Source organism: Rhipicephalus microplus, chromosome 7 (assembly GCF_043290135.1).
Source record: "Rhipicephalus microplus isolate Deutch F79 chromosome 7, USDA_Rmic, whole genome shotgun sequence".
Taxonomy (NCBI): Eukaryota; Metazoa; Arthropoda; class Arachnida; order Ixodida; family Ixodidae; genus Rhipicephalus; species Rhipicephalus microplus.
Window position 1 is genome coordinate 12810448 of NC_134706.1, and position 21765 is coordinate 12832212.

General features: G+C 46.7%; 1 protein-coding gene across 6 annotated transcripts in view; it reads right to left on the reverse strand.

Annotated features, from left to right (window-relative positions):
• gw (trinucleotide repeat containing adaptor protein gawky) overlaps positions 1-21765 on the reverse strand; it is a 53096-nt gene that overhangs the window by 10646 nt on the left and 20685 nt on the right. For 3 of the 6 annotated variants that reach the window (XM_037431472.2, XM_037431469.2, XM_037431467.2), the window contains 5 exons: positions 20140-20433; positions 18866-18998; positions 17876-17926; positions 15074-15306; positions 13608-13766 (listed from right to left, as the gene is read on the reverse strand). In XM_037431472.2, the coding sequence (XP_037287369.2) occupies positions 13608-13766; positions 15074-15306; positions 17876-17926; positions 18866-18998; positions 20140-20433 (870 nt within the window). The remainder of the gene's footprint in view (positions 1-13607; positions 13767-15073; positions 15307-17875; positions 17927-18865; positions 18999-20139; positions 20434-21765) is intronic. The other 3 variants (XM_037431471.2, XM_037431470.2, XM_037431468.2) reach the window with 2 other exon arrangements.

A 21765-nucleotide genomic window follows, 5' to 3' on the forward strand; every position in this document is an offset into this window, starting at 1 on the left:
ATAAAAAGAGGGGGTGCAAATGGGTTCTCACTTTGTCATTTCGCAGAGCTAAAAAGTAAGTAACTTGCAAGAAAACTAATTATATATTTGAAATCAGCATAAAAAGTTCCATAAACAGGTCAAGTTCCATTGCTAAAGGGTGAATATTAAAAAAAAGTGTCGAGTAGCATCTTCCCTTAAGGGGGGACGTGGGGATCAGATCGCGAAAAAAATCGATTTTTGGTAGTCACTCATTTCGGCTTCTGCAGTGCCTATTCTATGCTGTACCAAACCGATTTGGCTGAAAACCATTCACAAATGGCCGAAACAAATAAGTTTGTCAGCGTGATCGGCGAGAAAGAGGCTCAAAATCGCACAAAAACACAGATGTCCACAAAGCAAGTGTTCATCTCTCGCGTTACTGATCGCTGCTATCTTGGTATCCTTTGACACGTCGCCTTCCCACTTTCACGCATTCCAAACGCCACCGGAAAAGAATAAATGCGCAAAAAGCAAAAAAAAAGCACATGGTTATACAGGCAATCCAAGGGCCGTTTTATGAAACGGGGCCTCCAATTGGCTGGCACGCTGCAAGTAGGCTCCCCATTGGGTGCTGTCACGACAATAGAGGAGGAGCCGCCGCGGTCGTCTGCATCAAAAACCATGTTTCGTGCACGTTTTTTGACACTTGTTGCATGCACGCCAATATGGAATCTCGATCGTTCAAAAAGAAGTTTTCGACGACTCGTGCGTTTGGAGAACGAAAGCGGAGGCCTCCTACGGCGAAAAAAAGGCGGCGGTAAGCGGAAGCAGCGGAATATTCAACGACAGTTCTGGAATCAACGGGACACGTGAATGACATGCCAAGTTGCCTTGCGTCGCGTCACCCCCAAGAACCCAGCGGTGCATCTAACAGTCGCACTGTGACAACATCGATAACGCGTCGTCTGGTGATCGTCACCGAAGGACGCATCCAATGCTTCCCCGAGTACAACGACCCTCGACGCGTAGGCGCTCGCTCACGTAGCCGTCATGAAATCGCCGACTACCGTTCGAATGAAAGGTCGCCGTCAAAGTCTGCAAAAGTGCGCCGGTTATCTATGAAGGATCTTCACCCGTCGACAAGCTTCGTCGTGAACGATGATTCACCGCATGCGCTAGCTTCAAGTTGCTCAACGCCGCCGACCGAGCGCCGAGATGAAATTGCCGACAGCCGTTGGGATCAAAGGTCGCCGTCGCCGGCAAAGCCTGCGGAAGCGCGCCTGTTATCAGGGAGCGTTGCTGGCGCGTCGACGGGAACTTTGATTCACCGTGTGCCGGTGGTTCGAAAATGTACGCAACGTCCTCAAACGAATATCGCACCATTCAGGCGCACTTGGGGACTCGCTACGTATCAGCGGGAGCGGTGGAGGCGCAAGCATCGAGCATTCGCGACTCTCTTCGCGTGGTCCTCACCATGAGCCCCCCCTCCCCCACCCAGGTACTATGAGCCCCCCCCCCCCCAGGTACTATGAGCTGGTGTACACACAGAGCTGCAGAGGCACAAGGACATGCACAACCAGCCCACAAGTACAAGCCTGCCAGCAGAGTTGCTAAAATGCTGTTGCCAGTGTATGAACACCTTGCAGACACACAGCTGCTTGAGCGGTGTAAAGGAGGGAAGAGACGGAATGCAGCTGAGCGCTTGCATTCTGTGATTTGGTCTCTATCCAAAAACCAACATGCCTCCCTTTTCGCTGTAGAGACAGCAGTAAACGAGGCAGTAATGAAATTTAATTCAGGACGCGAGCGTATGTGCTCGGAACCGTGTGTTACATTGGGTGTGCGTCCTGGTTCCATGGCCCTCCAGAGGGCTCAAGAAATAGACTGCCTGCGTCTCAAAAAAGCGCATAAAAGTGAAGAAACCAAGGGACAGAGGTCCAAGAACATGCCTTTTCACAGTGATGCCAAAGACTCCTGGGGCATTTTAATAAAGGTGCAACATTTGCAAAACATTAAAAGCCATTTTCTGTGATGTTTTTTTTTTTTTTTTTGCCAACCACTTTGCACGTGGAAAGCATTGCGCGACTATGACCAGACCGATTTTCATTCTGCTTGTTTTATTGTATCTTGTAGACTTTGCCATAACTGAAGGCAGCTTCAAATATTAGTTTATGCTTCATTTTTTTTATTTTACAATTACTGAAAGGCAGAACTTGATGAAGCACATGCATGTGCAAATAATGTTCAGCAAAATATTGTTAGGGCTTAAAAAAAAAAACAACCTGGCACACTATTCAGCTACAAGCAATATGTACACATACATTAAAAGTTGTTCCAGAACTAAAGCAAGTTTCCTTGCCATGCCAGACTCTCCACAAGCGACAAATTCAAGAATTTTTTATAAAATGAAAACTAGTAAAGCTATCTTTATGAAAATTTGCATTCAGCTCTTTAATGTGATTTTTAGTGTGTATACCAAATTTCATGAACCTAGGCGAGGAAACAAAGTTACAAACAATCCCCACATCCCCCCTTAAGGGGGGACACGGGTCTTAGAAGGCCGAAAATCGCAAAAAAATTGACTTTTTCAAGCTGACATTTTCGGAATCTATATCTATTTTTGCACAAATCTGCTAAGTTTCTAGCTTATATTGTCATTATTTTCGCCGTAAAATCAATTTGTAACACCAATATGAGGTGTGTATGAGCGCAAATTGACGCTAAAATCGCGTTTTTTCCGTGCCGAACCGTTGCCGGTACACAAGGGCTATCGTGGCCATCTCGATCTCGTTTGGAAGAGCCGTTCTTCATCTTCAATTTCCCGCCACCACAAGCTCGCTTTGCTCATTGGTTTTCTAGCAAAAGCGCGTCATCGAGAGGTACAAGCGCGCGATTCTATTGGCTGCTTGGGGCACGTGACAAAATCTAGGCATCCGATTGGCCAAGCGGCGTTTCTGGCGTCTGCTTCACTGCAGAGACGCGCGTGAGCGTGCGCCATTTTGCCTTGGTGTTGTCAACTGCCTACAGCTATGGGTCGTGCCATCAAGAAGTTCCGCACCAAACACAAATTTGGAAAGCGGGTGAGGCGATCGCTAGCCGAGAACTTCAGGAAGCGCCCCGCAACGACCCAGGACAACGAGGATGGCGAACTCGCAGCGGCCAGCGGAGCGGCCGTCGACGCCAGCGCGGCAGGCCTAACGGACGCTAGTCCTACGAGCCCGTCAGTTGCCGACAACGTCGCGGAAAGCGGCCGTGTGCGTCACGACACGCAAATTCTGCAGCCACAACAGATAAAGGATAAAAAGAAGAAGGCAGAAGAGAAGCTGCGAGAGATTTCATCTGTTGCGGCGACGGAGCGGAAGCGCAGCCTTATCGCTAAACGTGCCGACGCTGTGGGTCCCCCACCCGATGAAACGACTTTCACCATCCTGGACTTGGAGGCGGTAAATGCTTTGATAATATTGCATTTAAAGTGCAAGATTTGCAACGGAGACGCCGAGATCAGGAGAGGCGAGCGGGAATACGGCCTTGCCGTCAAGCTTGAGCTAGTGTGTGTGAACTGCGGTGACGGGTCGTCAAAGTGGAGTTCGCCGCGCGTCGACGGACAGCAGAAAATAAATCCATTCACAGTGAACGTGCTCGCCACCCGCGCAATGCAGGCAACTGGCAACAGGCAGACTGCTTTTAACGACATATTTGCAATGATGAACATATCGCGTCGCGGCCTCCACACGAAAACGTGGCAGGCGTACGTGAAGAATAAGCTAACACCTGCCGCTACTCTTGCTGCCTCGAAACTTATGAGTGAGTGCGCGAGTTCGGTTCGCGACATCTACGCGGAACTCAATGTGGACAACCCGGGAAACATCGCCGTGTCATACGACGGATCGTGGATGACGCGAGGACACTCGTCGCATATTGGCGTCGGTACCGTCATTGAACTGATAAGCGGCCTCGTTCTTGACTACGTTGTCCTGAGCAACTTTTGTGCCGGGTGTGAGTCGGGCCCGAAGGAGGGGGACCCCGCTTACGAAGAGTGGAAAGAGAACCACGTGTGCCAGCGAAACACAACAAAGAAAGCTGGGGAAATGGAGGTGGAGGCTGGCCTCATTTTATTCAAAAGGTCACTAGAGCGGCATAGTGTCAGGTACACAACCGTGCTTTCAGATGGCGATAGCCGGACGTACCTGGCGCTACAAGAAGAGAACGTGTATGGGTACATTCCCATCACCAAGGAAGACTGCGTGAATCACGTGAAGAAGCGGATGGGTACAGCCTTGCGCAATTTGGTGGACAAGCACAAGAAAAGCACTGGCCTGGAGAGCCTTTCCGGAAAAGGCCGGTTGACTGGGGATCTCATCAACAAGTTGAGTTCATATTATGGATGGGCCCTGAAATCTCATGACGATGTGGATGCCATGCAAAGGGCAGTGATGGCCACTTATTACCATGTGACATCAAACGATGAAGTGGCCAACCACACATTTTGCCCAACAGGGACCAACTCATGGTGTCGGCAAAATGCTGCAGACGCTAAGGGCGAGCCTGCACCCAAGCATCCGCGCAGCTTGCCTCCTCATGTCTGTGAGGCATTATTGCCTATTTATCAGAGGCTTTCTGACAAGAAGCTACTGCAACGATGCCAACGGGGCAAAACACAAAACAGCAACGAGTGCTTACACTCCATGATATGGGCACTTGCGCCGAAGGACCGACATGCTTCATTGTTCACTGTTGAAGCAGCAGTAGCCGAAGCAGTCATGAAGTTTAACGCTGGTAATGAGAGAAGCTCTGCAGGCATACTGAAAGAGCTTGGCCTCAACCCTGGCATCCACAGTTCCAAGCGCATGGCCGAAAAGGATTGCCGTCGTTCCGTGGCGTCAGCAAGCAAACGCTCGTCGGCTGACAACTTACAGCGGAACTTGAAAAAAAGGCATGCTCATGCTAACAATCAATCTGATTATATGCCTGGTGCATATTAACTCGCTAAAATTATGTGTGCCTGTGATGTTTTACATTCTGTAACGCTAAATAAAGTTTTAACCTGTTTTGCTCATTTTCTCAGAACATGAATTTTGGCCACTTCCCTTGTTTGCTTCTTCTCTAAAAGTCGACCCAGGACAGCTAGAGCTACAATTCTTTTTGCACAATGTAGCTAAATGTGCATAGAAAGCAACGCTGCAAGCAGATTTTCAATCTGCAGTTCAAAATTTTTTTTATATTAATTTAAAATTTTTTTGTTTTTGGCTAGGTGTAGACCATGAACTCATTAGTGCTGTAAATTGAGAAGTAGTTGTTCAATTTCCAATCAGCTTGCAGCGTTGCTCTCCTTCGGCTTTCTTGTATCCATATATGTGTTTAAAATGATGTTATGTTGCATAGATAATACTTTATTGTTTCGGCAAACAATAGAATGAGAGTACTAATTACCTCTGGAAATAATTGACCTGTGTAAAATATAACTGGATAGTTAAATAAAGCTAAAGAAACTGAACAAAGCAGTGCAGTTTCATCTACTTTGGCCAAGAAATAACCTATGTTATCTCTAAAAACCATGTCCCCCCTTAAGGGGGGGGGGATCATTTGTATTGCGGCCTTTCAAAAGGGAAAAATCGCGAAAAATTTGAAAGCACACCGCCGACTCTAGCAATGAGAGGTTCCCCTGGGGCTACTCTAGCCCGGCTCAGGAAATAACTTGTACCGAACTGCGAAAACTGTAGTCCGATGCTCCAAGAGCCCCACGTGGGGCGCCATTGTCGGGGCTCGATGTGGGGAGAGTGCCACCCCTCTCTTGAAGTGAACGAACAAAGCAGACGTGGTTGGAATGAACCAAGCCAAACAACACATTTGTTTAATTACTTTTAAAGATGATGTCATCAGCCAAATTATACAGTCGAATCTCATATATTCGAACACGCTTCATTCGAACTTCCGGTTTGTGGGGGTGCTGACACCCCCTGTAAAGTTGTTGGCGCCGCGTGGCCCACATGTCTCGCACATAAGCCGTATTTCGGGGATGACAACTATTGAGTGATGGGTGGCGCTGTGTTCGCGAGCGGTGATCACTGCGCTATCATCATCACCACGGTTGTCTCTAGCATGGGTCCCCAGTGCGTGGCCCCGCGGGTTGCGCGTCGGGGGGCCTTCGTGGTAAGTCTAGCGTTGGCTCCGCCGCTCTGGGTGACTTATTGTGTTTGCCATGTTTTGCAGTGTATGGTAATATTGTGTAAAGATGTCCTAGCGTGTTGACCGCGATTGATGTTATAATTATTCGGAGGACGATATCATCGTTCTCATCATCATCATCAGCCTGACTAAGTCCACTGCAGGACAAAGGCCTCTCCCATGTTCCGCCAGTTAACCCGGTCCTGTGCTTGCTGCTGCCAATTTATACCCGCAAACTTCTTAATCTCATCCGCCCACCTAACCTTCTGTCTCCCCCTAACCCGCTTCCCTTCTCTGGGAATCCAGTCAGTTACTCTCAATGACCAGCAGTTATCCTGTCTACGCGCTACATGCCCTGCCCATGTCCATTTCTTCTTCTTGATTTCAGCTATGATATCCTTAACCCCCGTTTGTTCCCTAATCCACTCTGCTCTCTTCTTGTCTCTTAAGGTTACACCTACCATTTTTCTTTCCATTGCTCGCTGCGTCGTCCTCAATTTAAGCTGAACCCTCTTTGTAAGTCTCCAGGTTTCTGCTCCGTAGCTAAGTACCGGCAAGACACAGCTGTTATATACCTTCCTCTTGAGGGATATTGGCAATCTACCTGTCATAATTTGAGAGTGCTTGCCGATTGTGCTCCACCCCATTCTTATTCTTCTAGTTACTTCAATCTCGTGGTTCGGCTCTGCGGTTATTACCTGCCCTAAGTAGACATAGTCTTTTACAACTTCAAGTGCACTGTTACCTATCTCGAAGCGCTGCTTCTTGCCGAGGTTGTTGTACATTACTTTTGTTTTCTGCAGATTAATTTTAAAACCCACCTTTCTGCTCTCTTTGTCTAACTCCGTAATCATGAGTTGCAATTCGTCCCCCGAGTTACTCAGCAATGCAATGTCATCGGCGAAGCGCAGGTTACTAAGGTATTCTCCATTGACTCTTATCCCTAACTGTTCCCATTCTAGGCTTCTGAAAACCTCCTGTAAGCACGCGGTAAATAGCATTGGGGAAATTGTGTCCCCCTGCCTTACACCCTTCTTGATTGGTATTCTGTTGCTTTCTTTATGAAGCACTATGGTAGCAGTTGATCCCCTGTAGATTTCTTCCAGAATGTTTATATATACTTCATCTACGCCCTGATTCCGCAGTGTTTGCATGACGGCTGATATTTCTACTGAATCAAACGCCTTCTCGTAATCTATGAAAGCTATGTATAGTGGTTGGTTATACTCTGAGCATTTCTCTATTACCTGATTGATAGTATGAATGTGGTCAATTGTTGAGTAGCCTGTTCGAAATCCTGCTTGTTCCTTTGGTTGATTGAATTCTAATGTTTTCTTTACTCTGTTAGCAATTACCTTTGTAAATAGCTTGTATACTACAGAGAGCAAGCTGATCGGCCTGTAATTCTTCAAGTCCTTGTCATCTCCTTTCTTATGTATTAAGATGATGTTAGCGTTCTTCCAAGACTCTGGTACTCTTCCCGTCAGGAGACACCTCGTAAACAGGGTGGCTAGTTTTTCTAACACAATCTGCCCTCCATCTTTCAGCAGATCTGATGTTACCTAATTCTCACCAGCAGCTTTGCCCCTTTGCATGCTCTCCAAAGCTTTTCTGACTTCTTCTATCATTACTGGTGGGGTGTAATCTGGGTTACTGCTAGTTCTTACAGTATTAAGGTCGTGGTTGTCTCGGCTACTGTACAGATCTCTGTGGAACTCCTCCGCTATTTTAACTATCCTATCCATATTGGTAATTATTTTGCCTTCTTTGTCCCTTAGTGCATACATCCGACTTTTGCCTATCCCAAGTTTCCTCTTCAATGCTTCATCGTTCTAAAATTAGTTAAATAAATGTGTGCGTATCGTTTGGTCTGTTCCGACCGTGCCTACTACGTTCGTTCACTCAGAGCGTGGCGGCGATTACCACCACTAGACCCCACAGGAGCCCCCTGTTTACTTAGCCTTCACTAATTCGAACAAATTTCCGCGCCCCTTTGAGTTGGAATTACCGAGATTCGACTACTATAACATCAATCGTGATCAACACGCTAAGACATCCTTACACAACCTCACACGACAAACAAGGCGGTGTCGCTAACGCCTGACTCAACACGTGGGCCTACCACGGATGGCCCGCAGTGCCGTCCACGGCGGGCCATCAGTTTATTTCTTGTGCGCCGCAACCAAGGCTTTCCACCAGGTGCTGCCGCCGGTGCTGTTTTTTAACCATGATGATGATGGTGGCGATAAATGCACACGAGCACAAGGCCACCTACCACCCAATGTTTGTAACCTGAAATGCAGTCTCTGTGTGAGACACTTGCGCCACGGGGCACAAACAACTTTATAGGGGATGTTGCTGCTGATTTAAAATATTGAATTAGTTTTCCTGTAACTCATCTTGTTCCTGAGATAACCTAAGGGGGCAGACTGATCTTAGACATTTCTTATTTCTTCAAATATCTACGAACTGCGCAGGGTTACCGTATTTACTCGCGTAAGGATCGCACTCACATAATGATCGCACCCGACAGGGAATCGGTTCCGACAGGGAATCGTGCGGCGACAAAACTGACGCCAGTGATGCTTCGGAGTCTGAATGAACGTTAGAAGGTCAGAGTGGTAAAAAATAAAAGGGCAGTGTGCCATGCATGTAGCTCCTGCGTAATGCGTCGTGCATTTTATTACACTGGTAAGCCTTAATTTACTTTTATTTTTGGTTATGTTCATGATAGCTACCGTAAGAATTCTGATTAGCAACTTTTTTGCGTTTCCGGTGCTCAGAATATTTTTTCACGAAAAATTTACCCCGCGTAATGATCGCATCCTGAAGTTGGAGTCAATTTTTGTGAAGAAAAAAAGTGGGATCATTATGTGAGTATATACGGTACACAGTTTTCTCTGCTGATTTCAAATACTTAAGGGGGGACGCGGCACTTCGGGACCGAAAATCAGCCAAAAAATCGAGTTTTCGCGGACCTTCTTTTCGCGTTCCCGACATCATTGCGCACCTATTTACAAAATTTCATAGCCGAATACCATCAACTTTTATCGTTATTCAACTTTAAAAAACCGAAAACGGGCGTCCTGCCCTTTAAATTGAGGGCGAATAGCGCAGGTTTCGGCTCTACGATACGCGGGAACTACGCACTCGATCGGCGCCATTTTGGTCTTGTTTGAAAGAACGCGTTTTCAGCTGTTTTTTTTTATTCAGTAAGCAACATTGAGCGTTTCCCCGGCTCGAAAAACAGGGCCTCAAAGACGAAGAGCCACGCTCACTGCCATTGGCTAAACGGCGCACGTGACTGAAATGGCGCTTTCCGGTTGGCTGGAAGCTCGCGGCTTGCGCCTGCATACGCGACCCGACGCCATTTTGAAAGGGTTACAGCTGTGACGCCTCGAAATCGGCAGAGCACTCTGAAGCTTCTGATCGTATCGCCATGCCTGGAAACGCAAAAAAGTATCGGACCGTGCACGCATTTGGTCGCAGGAAACGCAAAGGTCGTGGGAGAAAGTCTACGAAGTCATCAGAGCCCTTGGTTGACTCCGACGAACGATGTGTCGACGCTCCGCGGCCGTTCAGCGATGATGCGACCGAGCGCGTTGCCTCCGACGACGATGACGGTGAAGCGAACTCCGGACGACTACGAATCGACGCCAAGGTGGTGACAAACGCCGAAGTTGAAGAAAATCATGCCCGGGAGAAAGCGACGCTCGACCGGCTTTCATCGGCGCCAGCAACTGCACGGAAAATTGACTTTTTCACCACGAGTTGTAGCGAGGCAACCGCACAGGACTCGGACCACGCTGCTCCTTATCTGCTTATGCATCTAGATATCCTAAACGCGATAATGGGTGCCTTGTGTTGCAAAGCCTGCCACGGACCGGCTACGATCGTCAGAGGGGATCGGGACTACGGACTTGCCGTGAAAGTGCTAGTGCAGTGTGAAAGGTGCGGCGAGATCGCGAATGAATGGACTTCGCCCCGCGCGAACGGCACGAAAACGTGCAATCCGTTTGAAGTAAATCTTCTCGCTTCGAGGGCGATGGTGGCTACCGGCAACGGCCAAACGAAAATGAACGATATTTTCGCAACAATGGGCATCTCACACCGCGGTATGCACCACAAGACGTTTCAGCGGCATTTGAAGAACACGCTGCAACGCGAGCGGCTGAGTCCGCTATGAGCGAATGTGCGGAAAAGGTTAGAACAATTTATGATGACTTGTGCTTCGGCCACCGGGGCAATATTGCCGTTAGCTACGACGGCACGTGGAAGACGCGAGGCCATTCTTCCCACATCGGCGTGGGCACAGTTATGAATTATTTAGTGGCTACGTGTTGGACTACGTCGTTCTTTCCAACTTTTGCCTAGGCTGCGAGGTGGGCCCAAAGCCTAGTAGTGAGGGCTATCAAGAATGGAAGGCTAACCACAAATGCCAAAAAAATACGAACAGCAAAGCGGGGCAAATGGAAGTGGAGGCGGCTCTAATTCTATTTCAGAGGTCGCTTGAACGCCATGGCCTGCGCTACACAACTATGCTGTCTGATGGAGACTCTAGGACATTTTGCGCCATACAAGACGCCAAGGTGTATGGTTACATTGACGTGCAGAAGGAAGACTGTATTAATCATGTACAGAAACGGATGGGCACCGCATTGAGAAACCTGGTGCAGAAACAAAAGTGCGATGGGAAAAGAGGCCTTGGTGGGAAAGGCAGGCTCACAGGTGAGCTGATCACCAGGCTGAGCACATATTATGGCCGGGCTCTGAAATCGCATGAAGGTGACGTGGGCGAGATGCAAAAGGCTGCGATGGCCACATACCGCCACGTCACCTCCACTGATGAATGCTCGGACCACAGTCTGTGCCCAGCTGGTGAAACTTCATGGTGTCGGCACAATGCCGCAAAAGCAAAGGGTGAGCCCGACCCCAGGCATGCCTACAATCTACCGAAAGACGTGGCAGAGGCATTACTACCGGTTTATACCCGGCGTTCGGAAAGAGCCCTGCTTCAGAGGTGCGAACGCGGCAAAACGCAAAACTCCAACGAGAGCCTACATTCGGTAATCTGGAGTTTGGCCCCCAAGGAGCACCATGCGTCCCTGTTCGCTGTTGAAGCAGCTGTTGCAGAAGCAGTGCTGCGCTTCAACACGGGCAATTTGAATTCTGCAACGGCAATCTTAGGTGAAATGGACATGAATGCGACAAGTACTGGTGCCAGGAGAGCGAGAGAAAAAGACCACCGTCGCAGCATTGTCTCCAACAAGAAAAGAACAGCCTCATTGGAACTCCGAAAGCTAGTGAAGAGGAGGCATGAGCACAGAATGCATTCAGACTATGCTTCTGGTGCGTTTTGAGGTTGTCTTGTTGCATCTTCTGCAATAAAAATGTGTGCCCACGTTTTTTCTCGATTTCTCAAAACGACAATTTTCATGTGCTTCCCATTATGCCGGAGCAATATCTCTTGTTCTATCTGGGTTATCATTACGATTTCTTTTTTGTTTCGAAGATAAATGCAGGGGATGTGTCGTAAAGTAAGTTTTATTGTAATAATTTTTGGAGAAAATTCTCTAAATGGATCTTTTGTTTCAAGTGTAGATGGGGAAATTTTTCATGTCATATTCAACATCCCACAACTTTGCTTCGAAATAGCCCAGAACAATGATTTATACTTTATTGCACACTGTGAACATACCGAATTGGTTCTATAGGTTGCAAATCAATATCCAAGTTACAGTTAATTAGCTAATTAGGCCTTAATTGAAAAAGTCGCAGTTCATTATATCTTTAAAACTAATTGTCACAGCAAAAAAAGAATTAGATTTTTGAAATCAGCAGTAAAATCTACATAGGCTCTCCAAATTTGACTGAGGTACTCGCAAAAATAAAAAAGTTTTTGGAAGGTGTAGCATCCCCCCTTAATTAGTTTTCCTGTAGATCATATTGCTCCCGAGATAATTTAAGTTCATCCCTTATTGTTTAAGGCTGCCATAGAAAGAAAGGCTGCCATAGAAAGAAATTAAAGTGATTAAGATATAGCCAACATAGACTAATGACTATAGATTGAAACTATCAAGTTTTTTTTAGGCCTTTGTTGGTTATTTTACAGCAAAACAAACTATCCATTTTTAAAAGCAGTTGGGATTGTGTTACAATTTTGATGAGTAACTAAAAATTGTGCCCTGAATTCTGCTCCCATACTTGCATTCTACACACATACAGGTTTCCATGACAAAAAGAATTATTGTTCTACCTGCCCTAGCTGCAGAGATACTGAATCTTCAAAAGTGAACAGTCATAAATTTACTTTTTTGAGAAAAATGGAAAAAAACTGAAAACCCAAAGCTTCTTCAAAAGCAACAATCACGGTGCACATGTTTTGCAATCCTCATAAAGGTGCTAAAAAATTCGTAGTAGATCTTCTAACACAGGTGCCGGCAAATTATAAAGAAGCCTCCAAGTTGGTTCCCCATTTTTTGGCAGGTTCCGCATGTTAACAGCACCAAGACTCTAGACAGTGAGAATGACATTAAAAAAAAATTACCACTTCCTGGTGTGTGAAAGTTAAAAACTGTTTGTACCCAGTCAGAAAAGAGACAGGCCATAGATTAAGGGAGGGATGCTTTCCGGGCGCTGTGGTGCTGTTGACTACCGCTGACGTAGTGGAAGTGTCATGAAGAGACTTTTGGCCACGCACTTCCATAAACTTTTATGGCTGGCTGTAGAAACACGCCTGAAAAGTCTTTTTCTCAAAACTTTTTTTTTTTTTTTTGGGGGGGGGGGGTTATTTTTCACTATTTTAGGACTCGCCTTCCCCCCATAAGTGCAGTTAGCATCACTATTGATGGTTTGCAAAAACGTAAAGATAGAAGTCTATTTAGGTACGTATTCGGAGCTAAACGTTGAAAAGCACGTGTTCCAGTAAGACGATCAACACAAACCGCTATCAGTAACACAAAGAAGTATACGTACAAGCTCAAAGCCCCCATTTCCCATGTTATAAGTCATTACAACTGACCGCTAACAATGACCGAATACAGAATGAGAGCGGAACAATGCCACTGCCTCAAGGGTCAGTCCCAAGGAAAATTGATACAGCTGAATGTATTGTTGCATCAAGGCACTACTCAAATGCATATTCTGCGGTCAGAAGGTTTCCTGTGCTCGAGTGAAGGCACAAGGACGTCCCGACGCCTTTCAAGGGCTGGGCCGCAAGCTGGAAACAATACCACACAGCACCGCTTGCCACACATACACTCAAACCACATTATAAAAAAAAAAAAAGTTGCATTGTACATGAAATGAGTTTGTTACGTCGGACAATTTGTTATATAAAGGTCTTTTCCTAACACTACATTTCAAGACTACTTTTCACTTACTTCATTACAACCAATATTTGGTTCTATCCGTTATATCAAGTACATAAATCAGAATGCAGACACAAAGACTCCCCAGGCCCCTCGGTAGATGATACTGACCGGGAAGTGTGCCTGCTGTTGTGACTGGTGGAGGAGCTTTTGCACGATGGCTGGGCTGAGGCTGCTAATACTGTTTGCTACCGTCAGACTAGAGTTCTGCCCGCCCATCCCCGTGCTGTTAAGTAGACTAGCTGGAGCATTGGACCCCGGGTTGGAGCCCTGCACACACAGAAAAAAAAAAAAAAAAAAACAAGGTGGGCACCGTCAGCCTTAAATCACTATAACATGCGAAGGAGAAGTGCAACTACCGGCAGCAGTCACTGCTCTCGCACGAAAGCTCATTTCCCACACTTTCGTCGCCTAAGGTAGCCCCCTCAGATTCCAACAGAGTGCCGCAACAGACGCCATCCCACAGCACCACGAGGCGCTCAAATGGACCAGAAACTGACAGCTTCTCCACCGTAGGTGTTGACAACTTGCACAAGCTCATCCACATATGAATCCATGATCAGCCATTGCTCATGTGCTCATGAGCTGAAATTTTTATTTGATATGCATTTTTCACAGCTGAAAAGAAATGTGCAATCAGTTTTTAGCTGTCACTTACAGATTTAAAAATATTGACTGTTTCAAAAACTTACATGCTGCCCACTGTTTAAACAGCTTGCATATAAAAGTGCTGCAAATTAAATATCACAGTGTTCTGCAATGAACACGGAGTGCAAGGAAACCATAACTTTATTTTTAGCTGCATCGGTTCAAGAGTTATGGCCGTAACAACTAGACATCAGAAATCTGAAACTGTTGCTTAATTATATTACTAATTAAAGCACTTTTTTATTTAAATTATATTTTTCGGTCTTGTTGTACTCATCAATGCATAAGCTTTCCAATGTTGCAAAAATTATCAAAATCCAACCACGAGATCATAAGATACTGTGGGCAATGGCCTCAAACGTGATGAAAAATGTTTAAAGAAAACAAGAAAAGTTTAGGGACACGGTGAGCATGTATATTCAACAGGTAAAGGTGTTAATCAGTGCAGTAATGATGCTAGATGCAACTAGATGTATAGTTGTCATTTTTCATGCGCTTTCTTTTCATTGCACGCCAGATGTTTCCAGGCTTTCCATAGTTGAGATTGGCATACAGCGTTTTCACCGTGCTGGCGCAGTCATCAGTAGCGTGCACGGCAGCCTTCTGCGAGGCAGGATTCCTGTCCACTTGCACATAATTTTTATACGTCTTTGGGTACATGCATCTCCGTAAAACATTCAGGGTGAAAAAAAAAAAATGTAATTCAAAGCAATTTGTCTGTTTGCTGTTCCGCGCGAACTGCGAGCACGTCGATCTCAAACGGGTCGCGTGTGTGTGTCCCCCCCCCCCGCTCTTGGTGAGCTCCACACAGTTTTCAGCTTCCCCGCACTCATCACACGTCAGCACCGGGGTGAACAAATAGACTACAACACGCACGCGACAGAGGTACGGAAAGCCCAAAGCGGTGACCACTGAGCTATGGTTCGCACCTTCACCTGTGGGAGCTTGAAGCCCTGTCCACCGCCATAGCCAGCACCGAACACGGGCAGCCCCTGGAAGCCGCCAGGTGCGTGGAATCCCGTGAAGGGCGCCTCCCCCAATGGACCGTGGGGGTCTTCGTCGGGCCGCATCTTGGGACGAACTGGGAAGCCGCAGTCCGAGCTGTCCAGGAGACCTGGGTCCTGGTTTCCATTTCCCCTGGCAGCCATGGCCCTCAACTCCACTGCAATGATGTGCACAATCATGACTCCACTGCAATCATGACTGAATGAGGGTTTATATGGGACATGTAGCGGGTTACAACCCAAGAATAAACACAATCTCTATCTGCAGTACCGTGGTATGCCCATCAACCACCTGTGTATGAGTCGTGCAAGCTGGTTTCCTTTCGAACCACAAATAGCGTATTTACTCGCGTAATGAACCCACTCCCCACGTGGCTCGTTTAAAAACAAAAAGGTTAATATATCGGTGAAGTTTACTTCAGTGCTGTTGATGATGGAAACAATGTTGAATCATGCCATTATATCACAACATAACAGTCATTTAAAGACAAAACATAGTTTGACAACCATGCTAAACAGTTGCGAGCGCGGACAACAAAGATTGAAATTTAAAAGTCTCGCCTTTCCCAGTAGAGCACCATCTGTCGAATTCAAAAGCCTCAAGCTTACATCACCACACAAGCACAGCAGAGCAAGGAGAAAGGGGAGACGCGTATGCGCCCACTGTGCTGAGGGTGCTACATGCGCCTGCCATACGACGCTTCGGTTTTGCTATGCAAGTACAGTCGAACACAGATATATCGAACTTGAAGGGGATCACAGATTACTTCGATATGCGAAAAATTCGATGCAAGAAAATAGGGGCCCCGAGAGCTTACCTGCAGCGGATCATCACCTACAATAGGTGCATTGAAGAATGACAACTCATTCCGCACACACGCCGCATTAGAATGACTTGTTTGCGTGTAAAAAAATCCTAGTCTTGGTCTTATCACAACTCGTGGAACGCATCGTCTATGCGCTCGTCGTCGTCGTTTTCACCGGTTTTCACAAGTTCCCCAGTCTCCAAGCCCGCCTTGCAGAACCAGCTGACCACTGTGTCCATCTTCCCGTCTCGCCAGGCATTGAAGATCTCCGCGGAAGAAAAGTTCACGGAGATATGCAGCCACTCCGTCATCCACTGTTGAATGTGCTGGCTGCTGACAGCTTCGCTTTCGCCAGAAATGGTTTTGCCAACGATGTCGTAGCGTTGCTGAAATCGGTGAAGCCACCCGCTTTTGTCGGCAAAGTTGTGTCACCGAGTACAGTGGCAAACGGCAAACCATTTGGCCATGGCGATCAGCATTGGGCCATCCACAGGAATGTTCTTCACGGCCACTTCTAATAACCAGGCAGTGCCTTTTCTACATTCCCGTGGGAAGAAGCACGCACATGACAGGCTCCCGGCGTTTGTTTGCTGCTCTTCCGCTTTTCTCTTGATATCTGCCTTCTTTTTTAACAAGGTACTCAGAGTGCTCCGCTGTATCCCGAAGTCCTCCGCGACGGTCGACCATTTCTCGCCCGCCTAAACACGATCAATAGCCTTCAACTTCATCGAAAAGTCAAGGGTCTTTCATGTCTTGACGCTAGCCATAGCCACAAGAGAAGTCGACAATTCAAGGAGTCCGCAGCTGTTTTGCACACCACGCATGCAAAAGAGAAATGCTGAACATGCAGTGGCACATAGGCGGCGCGACAGCCCGAGACCAACAAAGCGCTCGCGAGGCAATCGCGAGAGCAACAGCAAAAGGTGCAAGCTGTGGTTGGCTGATCGAACCTTGCAAAACAGCAACAAAAATAAAAGAAAAGGCTACAGGAGGAGGATGTCAGCTCCTTCATTCCTGCTCTCCGAGCCGACGTGTACTGTTCCGCAAAGCCGTTCCGCAAGTTGGAGATTGCATAGTCCGAGCACTCTCGCCCTTACCTTTTTCTAGCATTTCGGGTTTTGGCGGAGGCGTAGTGCCGCACGGAGGTCGCTGGGCGGTGCTGCGAGTGCCATAAGCGCGCCTTCTAACTCGCGCGCGGAGCCGCGCTGTTGCTAAAATCGGGGCGGGGGCAAACGGGCAAGTGCCAAAGCGCACTTTCCAACTCGCGCAGCGTCCGATATATTCGAAAACAAGAAGTATTGTTCGATATATAGGTGCAAATTTCTATACTTCTACAAACGAAATTCAAGGAGATAACTGGAGAGTTTGATATACACGAAAATTTGGTATATGTGGGTTCGATATAACATGTTCGACTGTAAATTTCGTACTTTTCTTTGTTTATGTATACACCACGCACATCACAAACTACAGGTTTGTCATTACTGCCTAAAATATGACCTTTGGCTATGCATTCATCTTGCAACATTCTATGAAATTTGCCAGGAAATTCAAGTTTTTACAGCAGAACCAGCAGTGCTTGATGCCACAGCAATGGGCAAATGTGATTTAATTATATGCTCACACACATTCTTTCTGGGTAGGACAGCTACGGCTGTGCGAGAAGCATGTATTTATTCTTAGGTTGCAACCAGCTGTGTATTAAGGACATCGACAAATGCAACGTTGTTCCACAACTCCGTTCCTTTCATGTTTTAAAAGCACCCGTAATTGCAATGTAAATATTTCCTGACCAGCGATGCGCATCACACTTCACTCGTAACAATAATAGTTGCGGCGTCAAATTACAAGCACTTTCAATTATTCTGGTGGCAAAAGGGCAAAAAAGCAAAGAAACAGAACGAGAAAACACAACCCATACCTGCCAACCTATGGCCGTCTGAAAACTGGAGATTCGCCGCAAGGAGGGTGCCTGAAAAAAGTTTTGTTCAGGAGGCGCCCATCATCATCCGTCTGCTCTGTCGGGTTTGCCTCGATCTCAAGCGATCAGACGTTACGAGCGCTTCCAACACTTTTTTGACACACTCAAGAAATGCCGCCGAAGAGTTCTTCAAGTATCTTGCTAACTAACAAGTACAACAAAATCACGATGCAACGAATCTCAAGTGACCGCTAAAAATCATTCATTACTTTCAATAGTCGTAGTGAAAGTATTAAAAGTCTGTAAAGTCATACATTCGCGACCGTGTTGTGCACAAACCAGTGCGAGAGAAAAAAAACAAAAAAAAAACTTGAATATTACGAAATCAGTGCATGTTTATTTGAGAAAACGCGTGATCCATCCTGATGTGGGCAACTCAACTGCTTAAAAAAGAACTCATAAGCGTGCCCATCCTTTTTACGCACTGCGAAGTATCAGGGTTAAATACAGATTCTTTACGTTCGTTCGCACGTGCTTTTTCAACGTAGTCTTTGCTCTCATCGCCATTTCCTTATCACGACAAATGGTATGGATATTATCAGTCATCAGATAATCGGTTGACTGATATTACTAGTTGTTCGTTGACGACTAGTAATGTTCGAACGTTAGTGAAGCATGCACGGGTCGGCAACTTCATCCCATAGGTCACTCGCGTCGCATTTCTCCCTGTCGTGCTGGGTGCACAACAAACAAATCCAACATGCCTAAATCAAAGATTCAAAGCTGCGATCACTGGTGTTTGATTTGGATAGGTGTGGTAACAAAAGAGTTCACAGCAAATGGAACAATACTGATTGATTTAATACAGTATTGGTTTTATACTCGGCAACGGAACACTTTCCCAAGCCCTTCAGTCTTCAAGCTGACCTTGCCAAAGAGCACACTGCTGGCAGTTTTGCCATGGATGGGTATAAAAATCAGGGTACGCACTCATGGTGTCCTCGAGGTTCATCTGGTTCATGCGCAAGGCGTTCTCCACGTCCTCCTTCTTGAATCCCATGTCGGTGAGCATGCGAAACTGCTTGCTGGCATAAATGAGGTCCTTGGTAAGGGGCTTGCCACCCTGTCGCAGAGAAGGAAAAACAGACTGATACTGGTCAGAGCACGGCGCCGCCATAGAGCACGGTCTGTCGCATGACGAGCCTAACCGGACATCACCGCTTCTCCATACAGAGATTTGTTAAAGGCAATCTATAAAAAGTTAATGTTTGAAAAAGTCTAAACAGTCAATATGCACAGCAGAATGCTAAAAGGGCACTGCTACGATTTATTGCTAGCACTAGAGCTATGCACGATAAGAGTGAATGAAGCTAACTCTTTCATTTCGGTACGATTCCCGGAAAAATGAAATTCTTGACAATACCCTTGAAAACGACACGTTTCACTTTTCCCTGGGTGTACTAGCTAGGGTTCGCTGCACCAGATGTCACGTAGTAAAGGGCAAGCGTGGCAAATGCTACACACTTGGAGGCCGTTCGCAAAGGCGGGCAGCTTGAGTTGTGCCAACGATACGCAATCCACTGAAACGTGATATTCAAACAGACTAAGCATTTCCTTGGTATGAAACAAGCAATAAGCGGTTTCCGTACAGCTTTGACCTCTCTCAAACAGCGATGTGACAAATGATGTATGATGATAATAGAACAAAATATTTAGAAAGTATAACTGGCACGCTCCATTGCTTGGGATAGCCACGCCATGTCGCTACACACCGTTTCATACATCGGGTGCAATGCTGTGGAAGCTATGCAAGAAGTTCAGCCAGCAAAACGTATAACCTAGTGCATTTTGTGGTCACCCTCATGACATCCAATTAGTGCCAGTGCACCCTCGAACTTTATTGTGCTCCCCCACGGCGTGACTGAAGAACAGAAGCGGGGAAGGCACAAAAGAATGTGGGTACCAAACAAACCCATGGTGTCCTCCTCTGCACTGACCCTAAAAGTCCAGGTTGCCGCCATAGTGACGTACCCAGAGCAGAGAGCCAGTATGTGACGTCACATTGAAACTAAGCCATACAGTTGCTTAATAACAGATGTTCAAAAGCATTTTTGTTTGTAAGGCACAAAATATCTTCAGTTACTTCTTCCTGTAATAACGAATAAAAAAAAAACTGCAAGAAGTCTAGTTAGCTTCCACAGTGATGCATGGAACAGAGTACACAAATCTGGACCCTGTTGGCACCGATACAAGTGTACACCCACCTGTTTCGAAGGTCCACCCCAGGTGGAGGTGTCGATCTGGCCGTCAGCCCACGAGGGTGGGCCCTTGGGCTTGGTGGACCAGTAGGCCTGGTCGGGTGGGGGTCCGCCACCCCAGCTGCCCTTGTGCTGCTGCTGTTCGTCCCAGCTGGGGTCACCCCAGTTGGCACCTCCGCGGGGGCCCTTGTTGCCACCGCCGCCCCAGACTCCGTCCTTCGGCATCCGGAGCATGCCTGGTGGAGCACCGCCTCCGCCGCTGATGGACTTGACTGAAGGCATGTCCTTCCAGTGCGACACCTGGAGAAGTTGTGCACATTATAAGAGCTCGCCATCCGTCACACCACCTCTGGAAACTTGACACTGCTTCAACTCGGATACAAGAACAAAGCGAGAAGGAAAAACGATCGACATACCTGGGGCATCTTTCTGCGACACAACACAGAAACGTGCACCCTTCTCCACCAACAATAAGCATGTTTCCACTTTCTTGAAACCTTGGCATTCACTACATTCCAATCATGAATGCTATGCCACCCTGACAATGCGGATGCAGTTAATGCCCAGGATGTTTTGGGCACATGGTGATGATAATGCAAGCAAATGCGTGAGAAATGGACGACAATCATTGTTGTGTGACATAAGGCACCCTTTTTATTTCTTCTTTTCAGAAAGAATGATAATCATGGTCAATCTCGCATGCTTTCCTTTCATTATCAACACACACCAAGCCTTTCCTCGCCACAAACGGCATGTGCATTATCAGCATCACATAGCGCTCGACGGGAAAGTAGGAAGCTCGCAAATTTCACAGAAGAAACAACAGCAAGCCAGATGACTATTGCTCTGTGGCAGAGAGATGCCCCAGCAACTCCAGCTTGACAGGATTGGCCACACCTAATGAATACCTTATGTGTTTTCAAGACCTTACAAAAGCTGATAAAATTGATAAAATTACTGCATTTATAAGCACAATCAAACATTACATACCGCATAATCCTCGCACTTTCTTTGGCGGAAAACCGATGCAAAGATGGGGGGTGCGAAAATTACGCAGGGAAAGCTTTCCACAAAAACGTACAGAGCGAGAAGGAAAACGAAGTTGCCACAAATTGGGATTCTCACACCAGCAACTAACAGCAAGCTTAGAAAAGTACCTAACGCAAGCTTTGAGAAGTACCAATTAAAAATTACCTCAACAATAAAAGCACAGGTTCAGCACAAGGCAAGATTTATTCGAGACACAAAATGTGCAAGCCAATAGTAGAGAATTAGAATACCATACGCAAAGCTTGCGGGCGTAGCGGTAGCGTTTGTCGCTCGACAGGAGCCCTCAAAAGGTAAGCGTAGGACGTCAGTATTGGGCTGATGGTTATTTAACAGAATCGTCCGCAGTTTCCTTTTGAAGAAATAAAGTTTACCATCAATACCAGCTTTAGGCAAACAGCAGGCCCAACGCGTCTTGGTGGCTTTCAGCTGCCGTCACCAGTAGCGAACACAAAACTCGTCGACTCCGAAGGGCCTACCGGCAGCCCTGCTGCCGTTGTTTAGTGCATGATCAACCACTTTCAACTTGAAAACAGCCGTACAGCTTCAGTATCGCCTCATAACTTGACAAGGTTACCGACGCAA